This window comes from Phocoena phocoena, chromosome 13 (genome assembly GCF_963924675.1).
Source record: "Phocoena phocoena chromosome 13, mPhoPho1.1, whole genome shotgun sequence".
Lineage (NCBI taxonomy): Eukaryota > Metazoa > Chordata > Mammalia > Artiodactyla > Phocoenidae > Phocoena > Phocoena phocoena.
The window spans coordinates 57313860-57333380 of NC_089231.1; the positions used below are offsets into that span (position 1 = coordinate 57313860).

The 19521-nt window shown below is 45.5% G+C and overlaps 1 protein-coding gene across 1 annotated transcript; it reads right to left on the reverse strand.

Annotated features, from left to right (window-relative positions):
• Window positions 1-3454: 3454 nt before the first annotated feature.
• On the reverse strand, window positions 3455-7096 carry ZBTB14 (zinc finger and BTB domain containing 14). Its single transcript, XM_065889470.1, has 2 exons — window positions 7088-7096; window positions 3455-4801 (listed from the first exon to the last, which is right to left on the reverse strand). Exons 1-2 carry the CDS (start codon window positions 7094-7096, stop codon window positions 3455-3457), a joined length of 1356 nt encoding a protein of 451 aa, XP_065745542.1.
• Between the last annotated feature and the right edge of the window lie 12425 nt (window positions 7097-19521).

Here is a 19521-nt window from a genome sequence, read left to right on the forward strand (position 1 = left end):
GGAAGATATCATGGAATCACACAACTGCTGAAATCTGTCGCAATCCGGAGAAATCACATCCAGGGCCCTTGAGAGACGATCAGTATGGTGACCTTTAAGGAATCAGGGGCAAACGCCACCTTCAGCCCAGGGCCTCACACGCAACGCTTGAGACATGCTGAATTAAGGACACACTGTCTTCACGTATCTGAAGCTTTGTCAAGCAGGACTAAACATATTTTGAACAGTTCCAAGGGGGAGAAAGTTCCCAGTTACAAGGGGGTAGGCAAAAAACAGAGACAGAATGCAAGGCACAAGGAGCAGTTAGACGTCTCAGGATGGCAGTGGGTGTTCATCACACAGGCAGGGAATCCCCATCCCTCATGTGCTTACAGCTTTCAGTGAAGTATTAGAAGGAAGCAGGATACATTTAGGCCCTGGTCTCTCACTGTGATGATTTTCAACGGTTACCTTGCCTCCAGCTGGACGTCTTATTACGTCCCATACATTTGGTAGGGGTGGCGTGCTGCGTAAAGGAGAAAGGCAGGCAGATGTTCAAGGTAAAGGGAAGACAGGAATGTGAGAGTTGTTCTCTCCCTTTCTCTTTAACTCCTAACTCAGAACTCCAGACTAGAACCCTTATCAGACTAGCTCAATTCCACTTACACAAAGGGCTTTTACATCTGCCCTGGGAACTAACCACCACTAACAGCATTACTCCGGAAAATGAATTCCAGGCTCCCAATGACTGAAGTTACGGATAACCTCACAGGACATAATCCATTAAATTGGAAACTGCATCAACTTGCCTCACTCTCTCATCACAATTTTTTCCCCCAACACAATAGGTGGAAGTTGTTAGTATCAGCCTCACTTGATGGTGACCTCTGTAATGTCTAAAAATTCTGTATTTGTGATCAAGTTAATTAGCAGGCAGATAACCTAAATTTTAGACTTCCTAAAATTCCCTTCCTCAATCACTGCCAATGCCGTGCAAGTTGGCATAAAAAGCTAAACCAAGTTTGTAGACATTCTCTTTGGACAAACAGAAAAAAGGTAGGTGGTTTTTGTGTGATGAAAAAGTGGTGACGTTGACACTGGAATTTCCTTCCCTCTCACAAGGCAGATTCAGCGTAAGCGTGTTTCAGAATTACCTCGCTGTGATGGGAGGTACCCTTGAACTGCTGGACATGAGGGCTTCATCATCCAGGGGACACTAAAGCCAGCTGGGTGGGGAGAGACAGGCTTAATGACCAGGAGACAGGACAGCTGCCACGTCATGACTTTGCTGCCGCCCAGAACACAAGGAACACATGGACAGATGAACCCAGCACCGGTGGCAGAAATTACAACACAAATATATTTCTCATGCAAAATAGGACACATGACACATATTTACATGATGCAAATAAAGTGCTGAATATTAAGCTTTCTTTTTGGGGTACCACCACGCTTAGGTGGTTTCAATGAGGGTTAATGCCACGTGGTGAACTTGCAATTCTATAAAACCGGGACGGAGACAGTATAGAAAATGCACTTTAGTAGAAACCTGGGTCTGTGACAGGTTGCTAAGAAAAAATGAAAACGGGAATGACAGAAGTATATTTTCTTTTATATACAAAAACGAAGGCCCCAGAAATGATTTGCTGAAGTAGGTATCCACAAGATGTTAAATTATTTTTCCTTTGCTTTGGTTAAAACAGTCTAGGAACAGCAATCAGTTCCCTTTCTACTAATAGTATATAAACACAGTGACAGGACCACTTTTAGGAGAAAATAATCAACTTTTAAGAGAAAAAAATTAAATTAGTTTTAAACTAAATTAAACATTTACCAATAAATAAGTTTCTTAAAAAGGTAGCATCTTCATCCTACAATCTTGGGCATAACATATACACCAATTTAAAAAATAAAATTTATCTCACAATTATAATTACAGGTGTTAATGCAACAAGCTAGGAAATGAAATTACTTTAATATATCTTTAAAAAAAACCCTAGCAACCAAAAATAAATTTTAAAAATTGACATTTTTCGAAAATGGTACATTCTAAAATAATTAATACTTTATTACAGAACATAATTCAAACTATTGATGGTATTTCAATATATTCCTAAAGAATGTTTAAAAAGAAGTTTCATACACCAGAATTGGAACAGCACTTATAATGCCATTTACAGCTATGAAAAGGCAGTCAACTTCCACTTAAAAGTGTAACCAGTGATGAAATATACTTCAAAAACAAAAACATTTGGTCTGACAATCTTTAATACTGGTTAAAAACAGACAGATGTTTGTTGCTGATGGAAGTAACTTTAATCCAATGTGCAAAAAAAGTGCAGCTGTCTACTTGTACTTGAGATACATAAGACCAACGCTTCTGTACTATTTACACACTTAAAAATTTTTTAACGTATTGACTTAAGGAAGGACACTGCATCTCCTTTATGGATTAAGTCACGTGCTACAGAGAGCCCAAAAGCTTGATGACACTCTTAAGTTACACAAATGTATCCGAAGAGGCATACTGTTCTTGTCCTAATTTTGATCCTAAACAAAAATCCAATTTCAAAATCAATTAGGAATTTCTTTGATCTAGGAAATCTTGGAATTGTTGCAAATGTGCAAGCCTTGTCTTTGAGAGCCAGATTCCTATATTCCTTTTTCTAACCCTCTCATCACTGGTCCATCCCACAAACCCCGTCGGCTGCAGAGTGGCAATGCCCGAAGTAAGAGGAATGAAAAAACTCAGCCCTCAGACCACCAACATGCCTTCGGGACGTGTGAGGAAACCTTTGGGGGGCAGGTATGGGCAGTCAAAAGGGATGAAGAAACACTTCAGCAAAGCAACCATTATTTGTCCACAAAAACCATGAAAAACAGTGATAGAAAATTAACAAACCAAGTATATAAATCTGAGACCATTTTGCATTCCCAGAACTTGTTTTCACATCTGCGCACGCAGGGTTCTTGGTCAACCACCCACCCGTATTTTCTGCGTCGACACAAGGTACTTTTACCAAAGTTCTTAAAAATGCTGTTGTAACCCTAAGTCACACAGAACGGTGATGATCAGGAAATCAATTCACTCATTTATCACTCTGTGCAGTGCACTCCCCGGTGCAGCAAGCAGAGAGAGGAATTTAAAAAAGGGACAGAAGTCTCTCACTTCTGAACTGGACACAAGAGTCCTCAAAATTAAAATCAGAAATCATAAAAAAGTGGGGCGGGGGGTGCGGGTGCTTACTGGCAACATTAATACTAGACACCAGACGGGACAGTGAAATTGTTTGGTCAGAACCAAGGAGCAGTATTTCCTTGAAAAGTTTTCAAAACACCCAACCAAGCACTGCCTTAAGTCCAGCGAGTACAATGCTCCGTAAGTTTCCACCGAAATGCAGCGGCTGGCGTTCATGGGTCAGGCTGCAGGATGCTGGCGGAGCATCCATGCCCCGAGCATCCCGGGCCCCCGCCTCTAGCTGCAGGCGATGGTCTCCAGCTGCTGCTCGGCCTCCGCGGCCATGGCCGCCGCCTGCAGCTGCTCCGTCTCGCTCTGCATGGCGCTGGGGGTGACCTGCTTCCGCTCGCTGTGCATATTGTTCTCGTGCCGTTTCAGATCCGACGCCTTGGCGAAGGCCTTGGTGCAGGAGCCGCACACGAAGGGCTTCTCGCCCCGATGCCTGCGCTCGTGGTCCTTGAGGTGGGACTTGTGTTTGAAGGCCTTGTCGCACATGTGGCAGGCGAAGGGCCGCTCGTTGCTGTGGACCCGCTCGTGCTTCTTCAAGTCCGGGGCGCGGATGAACGACTTGCCGCACACCTCGCAGCTGTAGGGCTTGTAGCCCGTGTGGATCTTCAGGTGCTCCTTCAGGTGGGCCTGGGTAGTGAAGCCCTTGGTGCACATCTCGCAGACGAAGGGCCGGTCGGCCGTGTGCAGCTTCTCGTGCTTTCTCAGCCTGCCCTCGTCCGAAAACGTCTTCCCGCAGGCCTGGCAGGCGATCTGCTCCCGGTGGTGGCCGTACAGCAGGTACTCAAACTTCATGTCGCTGGCAGCTGTGGTCCAGCCTGGCGTCTGTTCGTCCTTCACTTCACTCATCCCATCGTTAAATGTTAAGGCTTGAGGGGTCTGGGATCCCAGATCCTTGGACTCGGGGGTCTCCATGGATTCCACTTCCTGGCCATAGCAATTGACTTTCCGCACCTCCTCACTCCCCAGCTCTTTCAGGATCGCTTCCTGGACCCTGAGCGTCGTCGTGGGCGACTTGCCGTCCTCCTGACTTGGGGGGGTGCCTTCTACCGTGTCATCCGAGGGACTGTCATCTTGGTCTCCGATTTCCTCCACGTCATCATCCTGAGTGTCAGCAGCATCTCCAATGGGGCGATTGATCTTGAGGCAGTACTTGCTTTTGGATTGGCCGTTATTTTCGTCGGGACTGGACACGTCCCGCTTCTGAGAACAGAGTTTATCCAAAAATCGGATACCGAGAATCTGACCCGATGACATCATTAAGTTAACATCTTCTTTTTTCACAGAGATCTTTGCCGTGTACATGTAATTCAGGACCTCTTCAAATATATCAGAACGGAGAAAATCTATTTCTATTACTGAAGAGCTATCGACCTCAAGCTTCTTGAAAAGCTTTTTAAAGTAGGTGCTGCAGGCGGCAAGGACACACCTGTGCGCCCTGAACTTGACATCCTCCACCACAATCGCGATATCGCAAAATTCTCCTTCCAGGCGCTGCTCGTTTAGGGTTTTCAGAAACAGAGTTTTATGATCATCGTCATTGTATTTAATGGTTTCAGACATACTGATGAAAAACTCCTACAAAAAATGTTGAAAGAAATACTTCGGTAATTATGCACAATACTTTTCCATACAGAAAATACAGGGAGAGTCTCATTTTCTGATCAATTTCCGGTCCCTAACAATTTCAGAAAGTCAATGCCAGGAGCAGTTCACGAATATGAGGAGAAAAGACGGATCCCAACTCAGGGATTTCCATATTGTTCCTTCTACTTATCTTCACTGTACTCCGCACGTGCCTACTCATAATAACAGCAACTTCTACCGAGCACCTAATACCTGCCTGGCACTGCGCTACGTGCTTTTCTTTCCACGTCTTCACAAATGCAATGATCAGATGGCCCGGAGAGATAGGTATTACTACCCCCACTTTATAGATGAATTGAGGAACCTGCCCAATATTCTAGTTATTTAGTGGAGTATCGGGGCTCAAATCCAGGCACTCTAGCCCCCAAAGCCATGCTTCCTGACAACTACGGGTAATAATGACAAATAACTCAGCTTCAAGGTTTAAGAAACAGGTCTCCGGCAAGCATCCACCAGTGCCATCTGCTGCGTCTACTCTAATTTCACGCAGAGGAAGATTCAGTAAAACTTCACACAGAGGAAGATTCAGTAAAATAACTAGCAGCTCTCAGTGTTCTGCTTCCTTGACGGAAGAGGCAAATCGCTGCTGCAGAACCAGAGAGGGGTATCATTGCCAGAACATTCCATTCAGTGTTGTCTTCTAGTTTTTCCACACCAGTTTTGGGCCACTTGTGAACAAGTGTCAAGGTTTAACAAGACCCTCAGAGAATCAGATGACATTTGGGAAGACAGTGACGAGAGGCTTCAGCACCTCTGGATGCCGATCTATCTGCCATCCAGATCAAAGTGTCATCAAGTTGGATGCACTTGACAAGTGCCACGAGTGTTTTACAAGCAAAAGAAATCTAGAACTGGCATGGAAGACATCTGCCGTGTGTTAAAGTGATCTTTTTAAAATAATGTGTCCTGTTGCGTTTCTTTTCAAAAACATTGTTTCTTTCTTTTATTCAACGAAGTATAAATATGAGGAAAATACATATGTCCCCTAAAGAATGCTAACACATAACCGAGAGAGAGACATTTTAAAGCTAACACCAAACAATATTTTCAGGACTTAATATCCAAAGTCATAGTTACCATGAACAACTCAGGCTATTATCTTAATGCTTTAAACACCAAATTCTTCGGATCAGAATAACTCTGATCAGGGGCACGCCAGTCCTACAAGAGAAAAGGACATACAAGAGTAAGGTAGGCTCTTCCCCCATCCCAAATTCTAAACAAGAGTGTTTTCAAGAATTGATTTTTAAAAAGAAACTTTCCTTTTTTGTCTTGCCATTGGCACCTGTACCTATTTTCAGGTTGGGAACAGAGAGGAGGGTGGCTGGCAGCATCAGGTCCAGCTCTGAACAGATACGAAGGAGAAAAGGTAAGGGCTAGAGCACTTGCAGCCTGGAGGGGGTGTGTGCCGGGAATGGGAAGGATGGGTTGGAGAACCACTGAGGGATTTCCCCTCACAAAGCCCGTGTCCGTATTTGTAAGGATGTTGATTGCGGCACAGATAGAATAAAAGCCGGTAAATGCCCTCTACCCCTACCGTTTCCTGCTGGATACACAGCCTTCACATTTTTCTCTAGGCTCATATAAACATAAAGAGTATATACACTTTTAATAAATATAGACAAAGTTAGAGAGGTACGTACACCCAACATTTAACATTGGAGCAGAGGAAACAGTAGCTGCTTTCTTCTATCCACACTTGTGTGTGACGTAACATACATTACTCAAGCTACTCTGGTCTTGAAGCTTGCATTTGAGAAATCCAGGTGTTTTTGCCTCTATCCCTACAGGGAAGCTCAAAGGATTCTAGATTTTTGCGAGTTTTAACTTTTACCAGAGGGACTCCATGCGGCAGCCTAACATCCTGAAAAACATAAAGTCTCTTCTACTGAATGGTGACCACACAAACTTGAGTGTGGTAGGACCAGAGTCCTGAAAACCCTCCAAAGTTCCCTCTACGGAAAAGTGAAAACACCGTTAAGCTGCCTCAAGTGGCAGGCTGTTTTCTTATCTGCCAAGTGTGAGGGTTGAGCAGAATTATTTCTAAGGATGCTTCCTACTCTGCCTGTTCCCTGGATGCACCCCAGCCTGTAGTCACCCCCAACGGAACGCTGTCAGGCGAAACCTTCCTACCGGGTCACTTCCTACAGTTGCCAGTCGCTCTCCCTAGGGCTTGTGGGATAAAAGCTCAAGGACCAGGCCCCAGGAGTGGTGTACAGTACCCATGGCAACATAGGAGTGTGTTGGATTTTTTTTTTCCTTTTCTCGTCAGTGTGTTATTTAGCCCCCACTCTCTCTCCAGATCTCTAAGGACCATTTTTTTCTGTTGAGATGCTAAGTTCAGGTGAGTCAAACTGGAAGATACCCGTGGCCAGTATCCCTGTAGGTGGGGGGAAAGATGAAGGCCAACCACACCTCCAGAACGAAGCTGCCCCTTTATTACGCTTCTCCAAACCGCCGCGCAGGGCTGGAGCGAACTCCTGTAAAGCCGAACTTACATAAGCGGCGGCGGCGGCCGCCTCCCCGACCCCGGGGCCGCCGCGACAATGGCGGCGGCACCACTTCCCGGTCGAAAGCTGGCAACTTCGGGATGCAGAGGAAGCAGGGAACGGAGCGGAGGACCCAGGGAGCCTCCAGAGCCTCTCCAAGCCTCGCTCCCATCTCTTTCTGCCCAGGAGGTGGGGGACGGAATCAAGCCGTGTGCATTGCTTCCCGAACAAAAGCTCCCGCCCGGGTAGCCGGGAGGTGCCAGGGCCGCTTTCCCTTTTAGAATCCGGCTTTTCGGCGCGGGCTGGGGCCGCGGCTCCGAGCGCGGGAGGGAGGACCCACGGCGGCCCTGGCGGCGGGGAGCGGGAGCGGGCGTGCGGCCCGGCTCCGCAGCCCCGCGCCGCGCCGCGCCCCGCTCCGCCCGCGAGCCCGGAGCTCGCGCCCCGCGCACTCCCCGGCCGGCTCGCGCCGGGCCCTCCCCCGCCCTCCCGCGGCCGGGGGCGGGGGCGGCGCGCGGCCGGCTTCCCGAGCTCCGCGGGCGCTCCCGGGAGTGCGAGCGCCAGGGTCCCGGCCCCCTCCTCCGAGGGCGGCTGGGGGCGGCGCGGCGGAGCCCGCGGAGCGGAGGGGCGGCGCCCGGCGGGCCGCGCTCGGCGCCGGGTTCCGGGCCGTCCCCACCCCCACCGCGGTGCACTGCGGCGGTGCGAGCGGGGGCGGCCATGAACTCCGCCGCCGAGGCTGGGCGAGCGCGCGCGCGGGGCCGCCACTGCCGCCGCCCGGCCGCTGCCCGAGCCCGCTCGCCGGCCTGCGCGGCCCCCGGAGCGCCCAGGCCCCTCGCCCGGCCCCGCTCGCGCCGCGCCGCCGGGGCCGCCCGCACATCCTGGAGCTGACTGGTGCCCCAGAGCGCGGCGAGAACGCGCTTCTTCCGGGCAGCCCCGCCGCACCAGCCTCCGGCCTCCCCCGCGCCCCCGCGCCCGCCTCGCGGCCGTCCCGGGCCCCTTCCGCACCCCCGGCCCGCGCTTACCTGCAGCCTGGCACAGCCACAGACACTTGCCGTGGGTTCCCCGCGCTCACTGCACGCAGGCCGGGGACTGGATGGACGCGGGGCGCGGGGGCACGGTGGGTGGCAGTGTGTTTTGGATTTTTTTTTTTTTTTTTTTAGTTTGGGGAGGGGGCGGGGTGGGGAATCGTGCACGTCCCTGATGGTAGGAGCCCTCCTCCTGCACGAGCACAGAATGTCTAGCCGGCCGTGAACACCCCCACCGGCACCCCCCCTTCCCGTGCATGCGCGGTGCGGGCGAGGGGGAAGGCGCGCCGCCGGCTTGCGCAGGCACGGAACCCGACTGGGCCTCTAAATGGGTGAGCAGGTAAAGGGTTAATCCGGGACCTTGCGACGCTTTCGTTGGAGTCTACGGGGCCGCCCCCGGAGGGCCCTGGCCTGCGCACGCGCGCGCACGCGCGCGACTTGGGGCGCGCGGAGCCCGCGCGCGGGAGAAGCGGGGGGCGGGGCGGGGGCGGGGCTTCGGGAGCGGTGGAGCGAATGCACGAGCGCCGCTCGCGGGCACCCGCCCCGCCTGCAGCTCCCGCCTCCCGCTCGGACTCTCGAGCTCCCGCCCGCGCCCGGCGCCGGCACAGCCCCGAGGACGCGGGGGCCCGGCGCTCCCGTGCGTGTGCATGTGCGTGGGCAGTGCCGCCTTCGGGCGCGCGCAGGCCGGGCGCTGCGTCTGCGGGACTCTCCCGCGACTCCAGGGCGGGCGACCCGGCCACCCTCCCCTCCTCTCACACCAGAGACAGCGAGACGCGCGCTTGCGGGCGTTGAGTCTTAGCTGGTACCGCTGCCACATTTTTGTATATGGGGAAGTGGTAGGCGCTCAATAAACATTTGCAGAACTAATGCAAAAAGTGACACGTTTCATCCCCCAGTCCCGCATGAGAAAGGGATCACCCCTAAAGCTCTGGATCCAGCCAGGGGCGCGCCCACGCTCCCGCACATCCCCGGAAACTCGCAAGGAAAAGTCATGGGGGCTGGAGGCTGTAGCTTAACCCTGGCAGTGGAGCATCTGGGCTCGGTTTCATTTGCAGCTCCTCCGGAGAACTCGATGACTCAGGACTGTTTCCTACAACCCTGTTCAGCAAAGTAATGATTCCACTACTGTGGAAGCATCGTCGCGTTAAAGAAATTATATTGTGATTGTGTTAAATTCCAGAGAAATTCTGTACGGTCCGAGGTGATTTTGTAGTACTAATTGACTTTGGTTTCAATATTTCGAAAGGTGCTTTTTATACACATCCTTTTTGATGTTCACAAAAGCATGGGGGTTAGTGGGTCTATTTAATGAAGCAGGGAAGAATAGACCAGTTCTAGAGTCAGACATATCCAGCTCAAATACAGGGTACATTATTTAACTTCTCTAAACCTCACTCTTGTTCTCTGATAAGAGCAGGGAATTGTGAGGATTAAATGGAATAATGCTCAATGAAGAGCTTAGCTCGAATACTAGCCTGATGGTGTTAAATGACCTGCCAACTCTCTGTGGATAGCGGGTTTAAGTGGCAGGGGCAGAACCGGAACCACCAGAGTTCAGGCTCACACTTGACACCTAGGTGGCCATGTTCCCTCTGATGCCATGCTGGGCCTGCTTATTCTTACTTAGCTTTTAAGGTTACATGTCAATCCTGTCTGTGTTTTTAATAGGGGGATAGTAATAGTACTATATCATAGGATTATGTTCTCAAGCACTAAAGCTGTCACTTCATCTAGCAGTGTGTCTGAAGCATCCCCCTTCTCCCATACCACTTAATTGCGTAGGTTTATACACTCATTCTGCATATATTTATCTGTCTACTATGTAAAGACTGTCTTTTTGCATATGGCTAGGTAAAGTCTTCTCAGGATTTGACTAATTCGATCCAATTAAAATAGTTTCGAAGAGTTCTCAAGCACTAGAATGCATTTCTCAAGTGACATGACATCTTGGTTTTGCATCTATTAATCCTCCTTTTCGTTTGCTTTATGCGCTAGTCACTTGGTCTCTGCCTGGCTGTCCCTTACTTCATGGGAATCATGGGATGAGTCTAAATGAAAGGGGACACTCTGTGGGATGGAAAACTACAAAGGAAGGGCCTTACCCAGACCTGGCACCTCACCTTAACCCAGCAGCCTTACCCGGGTGCCGCCCAGCATTCATTAGGCCCTCAATAAATACGGGCGTACAGATAAGAGACAGCCCAGAACTCAATACCATGGGGAGTTATAAGGACACACTGTGGGGTTGATGAGGGGGGGCGGGTCAGGACCTTTCTGAAATACACAGACCTGAGGCTGTTGAAGGAAGTCTTCTTGCCTCTCCTGCCAGGAATGCTGTCCCTATACGTGGGGCTCTCAGGCCGACAACGCTGCTGGGAATACCTGTTCCTCACCTGGGATGCCCACAGCCTCCTCTTGAGTGGAGCCTGCTTGTTAGGATTGTGAGGCCTGGAATATGGGGCCTGTGGCAGGAGTCTGCGGTGCCAGGGTCTACAGTGGCTGTGAAGCAGCCCCCAAAGGACATTGGTAATGTTAGATCATTTGGGTGGAGTTGATTTCTCCATCACACTGATCTTGGGCCCTCTGACCAGTGGAAGATGGGCAGACAAGAGGGTGCATGAGTTCTGAACAGAGGCTTCGAGAAGCAGCCTGTGTTCCACTCTCCCACCAGGGCTTGTGCAGTCCACCGTGAGGGGACCGGGCTCTGGTTGCCACTGCCTCTTCTGTCTGGGCCCTCAAATGACAAGCAGGTCTCAGAGAATGAAGCTGAACTGAAACCCAAGCCCAGCCAAGCCCAGGCAGGCAACAGCTCATCCACAAACCCATGAATGAGAAAGAAATGCTTGCTTTGTGAGGCACTGGAAGACTGTTTTATGCTTTGTTATTGCAGCCAAACCTAAAACACCTGCACAAGGAAAAATATCCCACCAGATGCCAAGAGCACCCTCCCCTTGCTGCTCTGAAAACACTGGACACAGTAAATGAACAAGAAATAGACCTAATCCCTGATGACACAGAGGTATGGATACACACATTCAAATATAATCACATAAATAATTATACAATTGCACACTGTGATAATGACTAATGAAAAGTTACACATCCCAGAGTGTTATGGTAAAGAGGAACTCATACTGATCGAGAACTCAGTGAAAGCTTCTCCAGAGATGTATATTTGAGACCAGAAGGATGAGGGAGGACAGGCATCTTTGGGGTTGCGGGTAGCATTCGGGCAGAGAGAGAATAGTATGAACGAAAGGGTGGGAGGGGCTTGGTAGCTTGAGGCTCTGTGGGAGGACAGAGTGACCGGAGCCCAGTGGGCATGAGACAGGTCAGTGGAACGGTGGAGCTCAGCACATCTGGGGCTCTGGTCCATAGTGAGGGCTGTGGATTTTATGCTATGCATAGTGAGACCCATCAGAGGGCTTTTCTTTTAAACTAACGTTTACTTAGGTAAGCATATTAGTCTCATAACTAGGGTAAATGCAGCCCTTGGAATGCAGATATGGTCTTTGAATTTCAAATACCTCCAATGGCACGACTGCTCGTATAAAACATTTCCCATAGTTCAGGTTATGGGGAATATTTTCGACACCATCAACTGAAATACAATCTTTCACTATCTAGAAATAAAAGTTAACAATTTACTCACGAAATTTACTTTTGAATAAAATACATTTATCACACTATCCTAAGAAGTATTATAATATGATTCTGGTCAGACTTCCACATGAGCAACTGTATGACAACTTAACAGCAGCTTTGAAATGAAATGAGGGAAAATGGTAAATTAGCAGAGAGACAAAATATTGCTCTGTTTCTGGGTCAAGAGAAGAAACTTGTTAAATGGCAACAATAAAAATACTACACACTATCCAGAAATGAAATTTTAAAAAAGCAAATTACTAATGAGATTCACATTTATAGAATATACATTTATGGAACATTATCCTAAGAATTATGATCCCATGAAGTTTTCACTGGAGTTACTGTATAATCACTTAAATAGTAGCAATGAAACCAAAAGAGAAAAAGCTCAAACTTATTTTAGAAGAAAGATAAAAAAAATCATTATTGCTGTGTTTCTGAATGATTTTAGGGGTCTTGCTAAGAACAAAAATATTGTAATTATACTACCTACAAATAGAATAAAATGGAAGCAAATAATTGATAAGATTCACATTTAAATAATCTACAGTTATAAAACGTTATTCTAAGAGTTGCAATTATACCAAGCTTACATTTGAGCCATTGTATAATCTCTTAATTAATAGCAATAAAACTAAGAGACAAAAAAATCAAAGTTTCTTTAGTAGAAAAGGGGAAAAAGCACCTTGCTATAGTCCTGTATCTTCAGAAATAGGCTTACTGGAAGGTGGGTCTGCCTACCAGGTAATTCACTTCTGTTTTCTGGCTTTGTAGATACAAGATTGAATCGAGCCCTTGCTATGGATATTTCTTGTTGACCATTTTGGTTGTGCTGGGCCAGGGAAGTCCCTTGGTGGAGCGAATTTCTGAGGAGGAAGAGAAGAACACGGTGTCCTCAGGAACTGCCCCCCGGGACTTCTCTGTCACATCTGATCTCTGAAGAGAGAACCTGGGCTAGCAGCTCCCTTTCAGGAGGGAGGGTTGAATCAAAAAAGTTCTGAACATCTTCCAAGGTAAGGAGCACCAGGACAAGCTTGGCCTTGTACTTGGGGAAGAACTGGTGCATAAGGATAGAGTTGGCTGTATGAAGGGATCCTTCCCCTGTGGGTTTGAACTTTGCGGGGCATCTGGTCTACCCTGGGCATCAGACCCTGGATCCCCATGCCAAGATAGCCTTTGCTCCTCCTTCTCTGGAAACTGGTCATCCAGAGGATCCTCTCATGGTTCTCTTCGGTTAACATTAGAGGGAGCTGGGTGAAGGGTTTAGAGGAAAACTGTTTCTTTTTTTTTTTTTTTTTGGCGGTCCGCGGGCCTCTCACTGTTGTGGCCTCTCCTGTTGCGGAGCACAGGCTCTGGATGCGCAGGCTCAGCGGCCATGGCTCACGGGCCCAGCCGCTCCGCGACATGTGGGATCCTCCCGGACCAGGGCACGAACCCGTGTCCCCTGCATCAGCAGGCGGACTCTCAACCACTGCGCCACCAGGGAAGCCCCAAACTGTATATTTTTGATAACTCTTCTGTATATGTATTATTTCAAAACAAAAAGGTTTACTGTATAGGTAATTATTTTTCTCTGGTTACTTTCAAGATTTTTTCCTTGTTTTTAGTTTTCAGCATTTTAGTTATATTTCTGGGAATGCATTTTATTAAGATTATCCTATTTGGGATTTACTGAGCTTCTTGAATCTGTAGGTTTATATATTTCTCTAATTTGGGGAAAATTTCAGCCATTATTTCTTCACATTCTTTTTCAGGATCACATTCTTTCTCCTCTTCTTCTGAGACTCCAATGACATAGACAATGGATTTTTTAAAAACTTCTCTTAGGATTATAATATTTTTCATTTTAAAAATATTTGTTTCTCTCTTGTTCAGATTGAATAATTTCTGTTATCTATCATCAAGTTAACTGATTTGTCCTTTTGTCATCTCCAATTCGCTATTCAGCCCATTCAGTGAGATTTTTCATTTCAGTTGTCTATTTCAGTTCTAAAATTTCCATTTTCTTTTTCTTTTAGTTTTCTCTTTCTTTTCTGAGACTTTCTTTTTTTGATTTGTTTTAAGAATGTTCATAATTGCTTGTTGGAGAATTTTAATAAAAGCTGCCTCTAAGTTTTGTTATTTAATTCCAACATCTTTGTCATCTCACTGTTACTTTCTGTTGATTGTCTTTTCAAAAGTCAGTTGAGATTTCCTGGGTCTTTTCATATGGAGTAATTTTGGATTGAGTATGAGGTATTTTAAATATTACATTACAAGACTCTGGGCCATGTGAAATCCTATGGAAAAATATTGATTTCTTTTTCTTTAAATTTTAGCAGACAATCAGCTAGGTTAAGTTCTGGTCACAGGTTTTAACATACATTCTGTGGGCTCTTGCTTGGTGTATTTGCATGCTATTTGGATGTGTCTCAAGTATTTTCAGGCACTGGCCAGTGTAGAACCTGGGCAGCGATCTGCTGGTTCAGTTCTCAAAGTCTTTAATGTGCTGATTAGGATCAGATCCACACATGTACAGCTCAAACGTGAACCTAGGATTTGTGAACAGCTTTATGGCTGTTGCTTTCCTGGGCTTCTTCCTCTTTGTGACTCCCTGGCACCTTCTGCCTTACTGGGGATCCCTTTTTCTTTCTTTCTTTTTTTTTTTGGTACGCGGGCCTCTCACTGCTCTGGCCTCTCCCGTTACGGAGCACAGGCTCCGGACGCGCAGGCTCAGCGGCCATGGCTCACGCTACTAGCCGCTCCGCGGCATGTGGGAGCTTCCCGGACCGGGGCACGAACCCGCGTCTGGGGCTCCCTTTTTCTATCCTCAACCAGAAGGTAGGGGAGCTTGCATGACTGCCCCAGCATCTAGAGCCAAGTGGTTGGAGAACCAGAAGCCAAAAAATTGGTAAACTTGTTGCTGGTTTGGTGATAAGCTTGCTTGTTTTGATACATTTATTTTAAAGAGCTATACCTTTCTTCCTCAGGACTGCTTTCCCCTTCCCCATGTATTCTTCCATGTAGTTTTATTTATATTCAGTTTTATGTATTTCTTAGGTTTCTTTATGCCTTTTTTTTTTTTTTTTTTGCGGTACGCGGGCCTCAGTGTTGTGGCCTCTCCCGTTGCGGAGCACAGGCTCCGGACACGCAGGCTCAGCGGCCATGGTTCACGGGCCCAGCCGCTCCGCGGCATGTGGGATCTTCCTGGACCGGGGCACGAACCCGTGTCCCCTGCATCGGCAGGCGGACTCTCAACTACTGCGCCACCAGGGAAGCCCATGACTTCCTTTTTTAACCCATGTTATTTAATAATCCAAGTGTGATAAATGTTATTTTGTTTCTAATTATATGGGAATTTTTTTGACCTATCTTTATTTTATAACTTCTTATTTTGAAAGAATATAGTAAGAATTCCTATATTCAGTTTACCTTTATCCAGATTTACCACTTGTTAACATTTCACCCCCATTTGTTTAATCATTTGCTCACTGGCTCCCTCTCTCTCTTACTCTTTCCCCTCTCTTTCCCCCTCTCAGTCTCTATGTACACACACACACACTCACTCACACACTTTTTATTCTGAACCATTTTTTAAGAGTAAGTTACAGATATTATGCCCCCTTTCCCTAAATCTGTCAGTGTGTGTTCTTAAAAATGAGGACAATCTCTTCCATAACCACAGTACTGTGATGAAAATCAAGCATTTAACATTGATACACTATTATCTAATCCACAGCCCGTATCCAAGATTTCACCAATAAGGTCCATTACAGCCTATACCTTTTTTTTTTTTTTTTTTCCTGGTTCGGGATCCAGGGTTACCCATGGCATTTTTGAATTTAGCTATTATGGAGCTGTACTTTCATCATTTATTTCCTAACCTTTTTTATATGCTTCATTACCAATACTGGTCCTTCTTCCAATTCTGTGATTTGTGTTATGCTAAAACATCTCTATGAGGATGTTTTGTATCTTTTACATTTTAGAATATCAGAGGCAAGACTCCTTCTCTTCCCTGCTGTCATCTTCCCCATTGTCAGAGAATGCTCTTATCTTCTTATAGGCCGGCATTCCTAAAACCTCAGAAAAATTTTGGTTGCCATTTTTTCTTCTTCTCTTTATTTACCTTGTGTCAGTTGCAAAGCTCAGCTACTTGATTTACAACAGAGTAGAGCATTGATCTACACTTGAGAGTTTTCTTCATTTCCGGAGAACAAACATTAAGATTTGACTTTTGTCCTTGAGCAAAGAATATTTCATCTGCTAAAGTGAAACACATATTCTTATATTACCATTAAAAATATTTTATTCTCCTTGAGCTAGCATGTTACTGAAGCTGAAATTGGTCTCCTCTGTGTTTTTTTTTTTAAAAAAGGTGAACACTTTTGATGTGTGGTGCAGCTCTTCATCCAACATACGGGCTGATGCTTGTCAATTACCCTTCTCCAACTCGCTGACAGTGTCTGGACACGTGACACTCCAGGCTGTCTGAACTATTGCACTCCAAAAGGATGACACTTTTCTAATTTGGAACTGCAGTTCACACAAAATCTCCTATTAATGATACTAGAAAGAAATATCTACCAAATTCTATTTATATCTAATTCCTTTCTCTGTGACCCAAACTGTTTATGATTATTTTCCCACTACTTTTTGAAACTGGTCTTCTATCATGTTGACATTATAAGCCTAAAATATGTAAACTATGTGTTATATTATTTTTGATGTTTAGTGAGCTGTCTAGTTTATGGATCACATATAGAATCATCATCAGTTTGCTTTAGAATTTAATGTTTTAATTTATCAAAATTATCACGATGCCAAATATTATTAAAACATTTCAAAAAAACTGCAAAGTATTTAACCTTAGTTCTAGTGAGCTAAAGTTATAGTTTCCTTTTAGGTACAAAAAGTATATTGGTAGATTGTTTTCTCAGTCATAAGGACTTCACGTTCACCTTAGTTAACTCAGTGAAAAACTGAAATAAAAATTTCTCCAACTGGAAGAGGGAGCCTCCTACACTGTTGGTGGGAGTGTACATTGGTGCAGCCACTATGGAGAACAGTATGGAGGTTCCTCAAGAAATTAAAATTCAAATTGCCATATTATCCAGCAATCCCATTCTTGGAAATATATCCAGACAAAACTATAATTCAAAAGATACATGCACCCCTATGTTCATAGCAGCACTATTCACAATAGCCAAGACATGGAAACAACCTAAATGTCCATCCACAGAGGAATGGATAAAGAAGATGTGATACACACACACACACACACACACACACACACACACAATGTAATACTACTCAGCCATAAAAAGGAATGAAATAATGCCATTTGCAGAAACACAGATGGAACTAGAGATTATCATACTAAGTGAAGTAAGTCAGACAGAGAAAGACAAATACCATATGATATCACTTATATGTGGAATCTAAAATATGATACAAATGAACTTATTTACAAAACAGAGACAGACTCTCAAACATAGAGAAAAACTTATGGTTACCAAAGGAGAAGGGAGGGGGGAAGGATAAATTAGGAGCTTGGGACTAGCAGATACAAACTACTACATATAAAATAGATAAACAACAAGGTCCTACTGTATAGCATAGGGAACTATATTCAATATCCTGTGATAAACCATAATGGAAAAGAATATGAAAAATAATATATATTTATTTTTTACTGGATCACTTTGCTGTACACCAGAAACTAACACAACACTGTAAATCAGCTATACTTCAATTAAAAAAAAAGAAAAGAGGCTCCTGCTTCAATTCATTCACTTCACAAGTGCACACGGAGCACCTTCTATGCATAAGGGGTGGAGGACATAGCCATGAGCAAGACAGACATAATCCTGCTCTCAAGGAAATTATAATTTAGTCACAGAGGGGGAGGAGGGTGGAGAATTTGGTGTGGTAGAGGTAAAACAGTCTCACCATACCAGAACAAAGGGGTCAGTTGCTGGAAAAAAAAAAGATGTAGCAAATTGTAGCTGCAAATAAAGTCACCCCCAGTAGATTAATAAGTTCACAATTAAATACTAGGTAGGGTCCTGGTAATGTTTTAGAAGAGACTGTCATCATGACTGTGACAGTAGTTAAGTACCGTAATAATGGCTAAGACACAATGTAAGTTTCACTTCATTTTTAATATTCCTTAAAAAAAAATCTTTTTGCCAAAGTTTGTTTCTCATATTTCAAAGGGAAAGGCCTTTATCACATCTGTATTTTAGGGGATGCAAACTGCAAAATGTTTGAAATTCATGAAGAGACACACATTTGTTTCTGGCCCCAAACAATTCTCTATTCCCCAAAGACAAAAATTTCCAAATGTACCTTACAACGTCCTGGCAATCTCTGGAAGCTGAAAATATTCTAGTACCTGAGATTTCAGCTAAAAATAATTCTTTGATATTTCTCTGCTGACAAGAGGGAGATTATGATATCTTCTTTAATAGATAAAGGTCCACGGAATGGGTGATATCTGATAACTTATCTTAAGAAATCTTCATGTGGAATGCTGGCTTTATTTTGAACTTCCAATCCAGCTCATGGGCATGCACGCATACTGTTCAGATTTCATTATTTATGATTCTGACCTAACTTTAAGAATAGGCAGTTAGACAGGAAATAGAAGCAATTATTTAGCCTCCTAGTCAGCATTTTTATTTATTGATGCTGACTCATAAATTGTTATGGTCACGTCTAGCCAACTCTTCCTTAATTTGCATGCAGTCACAAGAAGGAATTACGACCATGGAACCACAGCCGGATATCTCTCTTTCAGCTTTCGTGACACAACAGGGCATCCATTGATAACTGGCTTGTCGTTGGCTCATTTTTACCTTTGCTATTATTTTATCCCCACACAAATCGCTTGCCAAATGTTTCTGGAAGCAGCACAGTTGTTTTCACTTGAAACAACCCACTGCTGGATGCTTATATTTCTTCTGCTATCAAATTCAGTAACCTGGTCCGAATTGCTATAGCTCCAGTCACAAGTAAATCAGCGCTTCGTGTGAAAGTTCTCATTTTTATCGTCGAGGTATTAAACGCAATCAAGACTCACAAAATGACTGATTCCCCTGTGGAGTAGAAAGGACAGTAATCAAGTACATCCAAAATCATTATAGTCACCACAGCAGCCAGACTGAACTAGAATCCAAATGATCTCTAGACTCCGTCATGCATCCTAAGTCCTTTTTTCTCTTATATTTGCCGGTCTTAGAAAAACAAATATTCATCTCAGTAGCCTTTAGTTGAGGTGGTCATTATGATTTTTGTACAGTGCTATGAAATTAACATTCACATGTATATTTCACGTGGGTCCCCTGCATGTAAAAATGCTTTGGGGAGAGCATTGGATTGGGAGAGTCAGTATTTCTTTTTTCTTTATTAATTTATTTATTTTTGGTTGCGTTGGGTCTTCATTGCTGCACGGGCTTTCTCTAGTTGTAGCAAGCACCGCTCTTCGTTGCGGTACACAGGCTTCCCATCG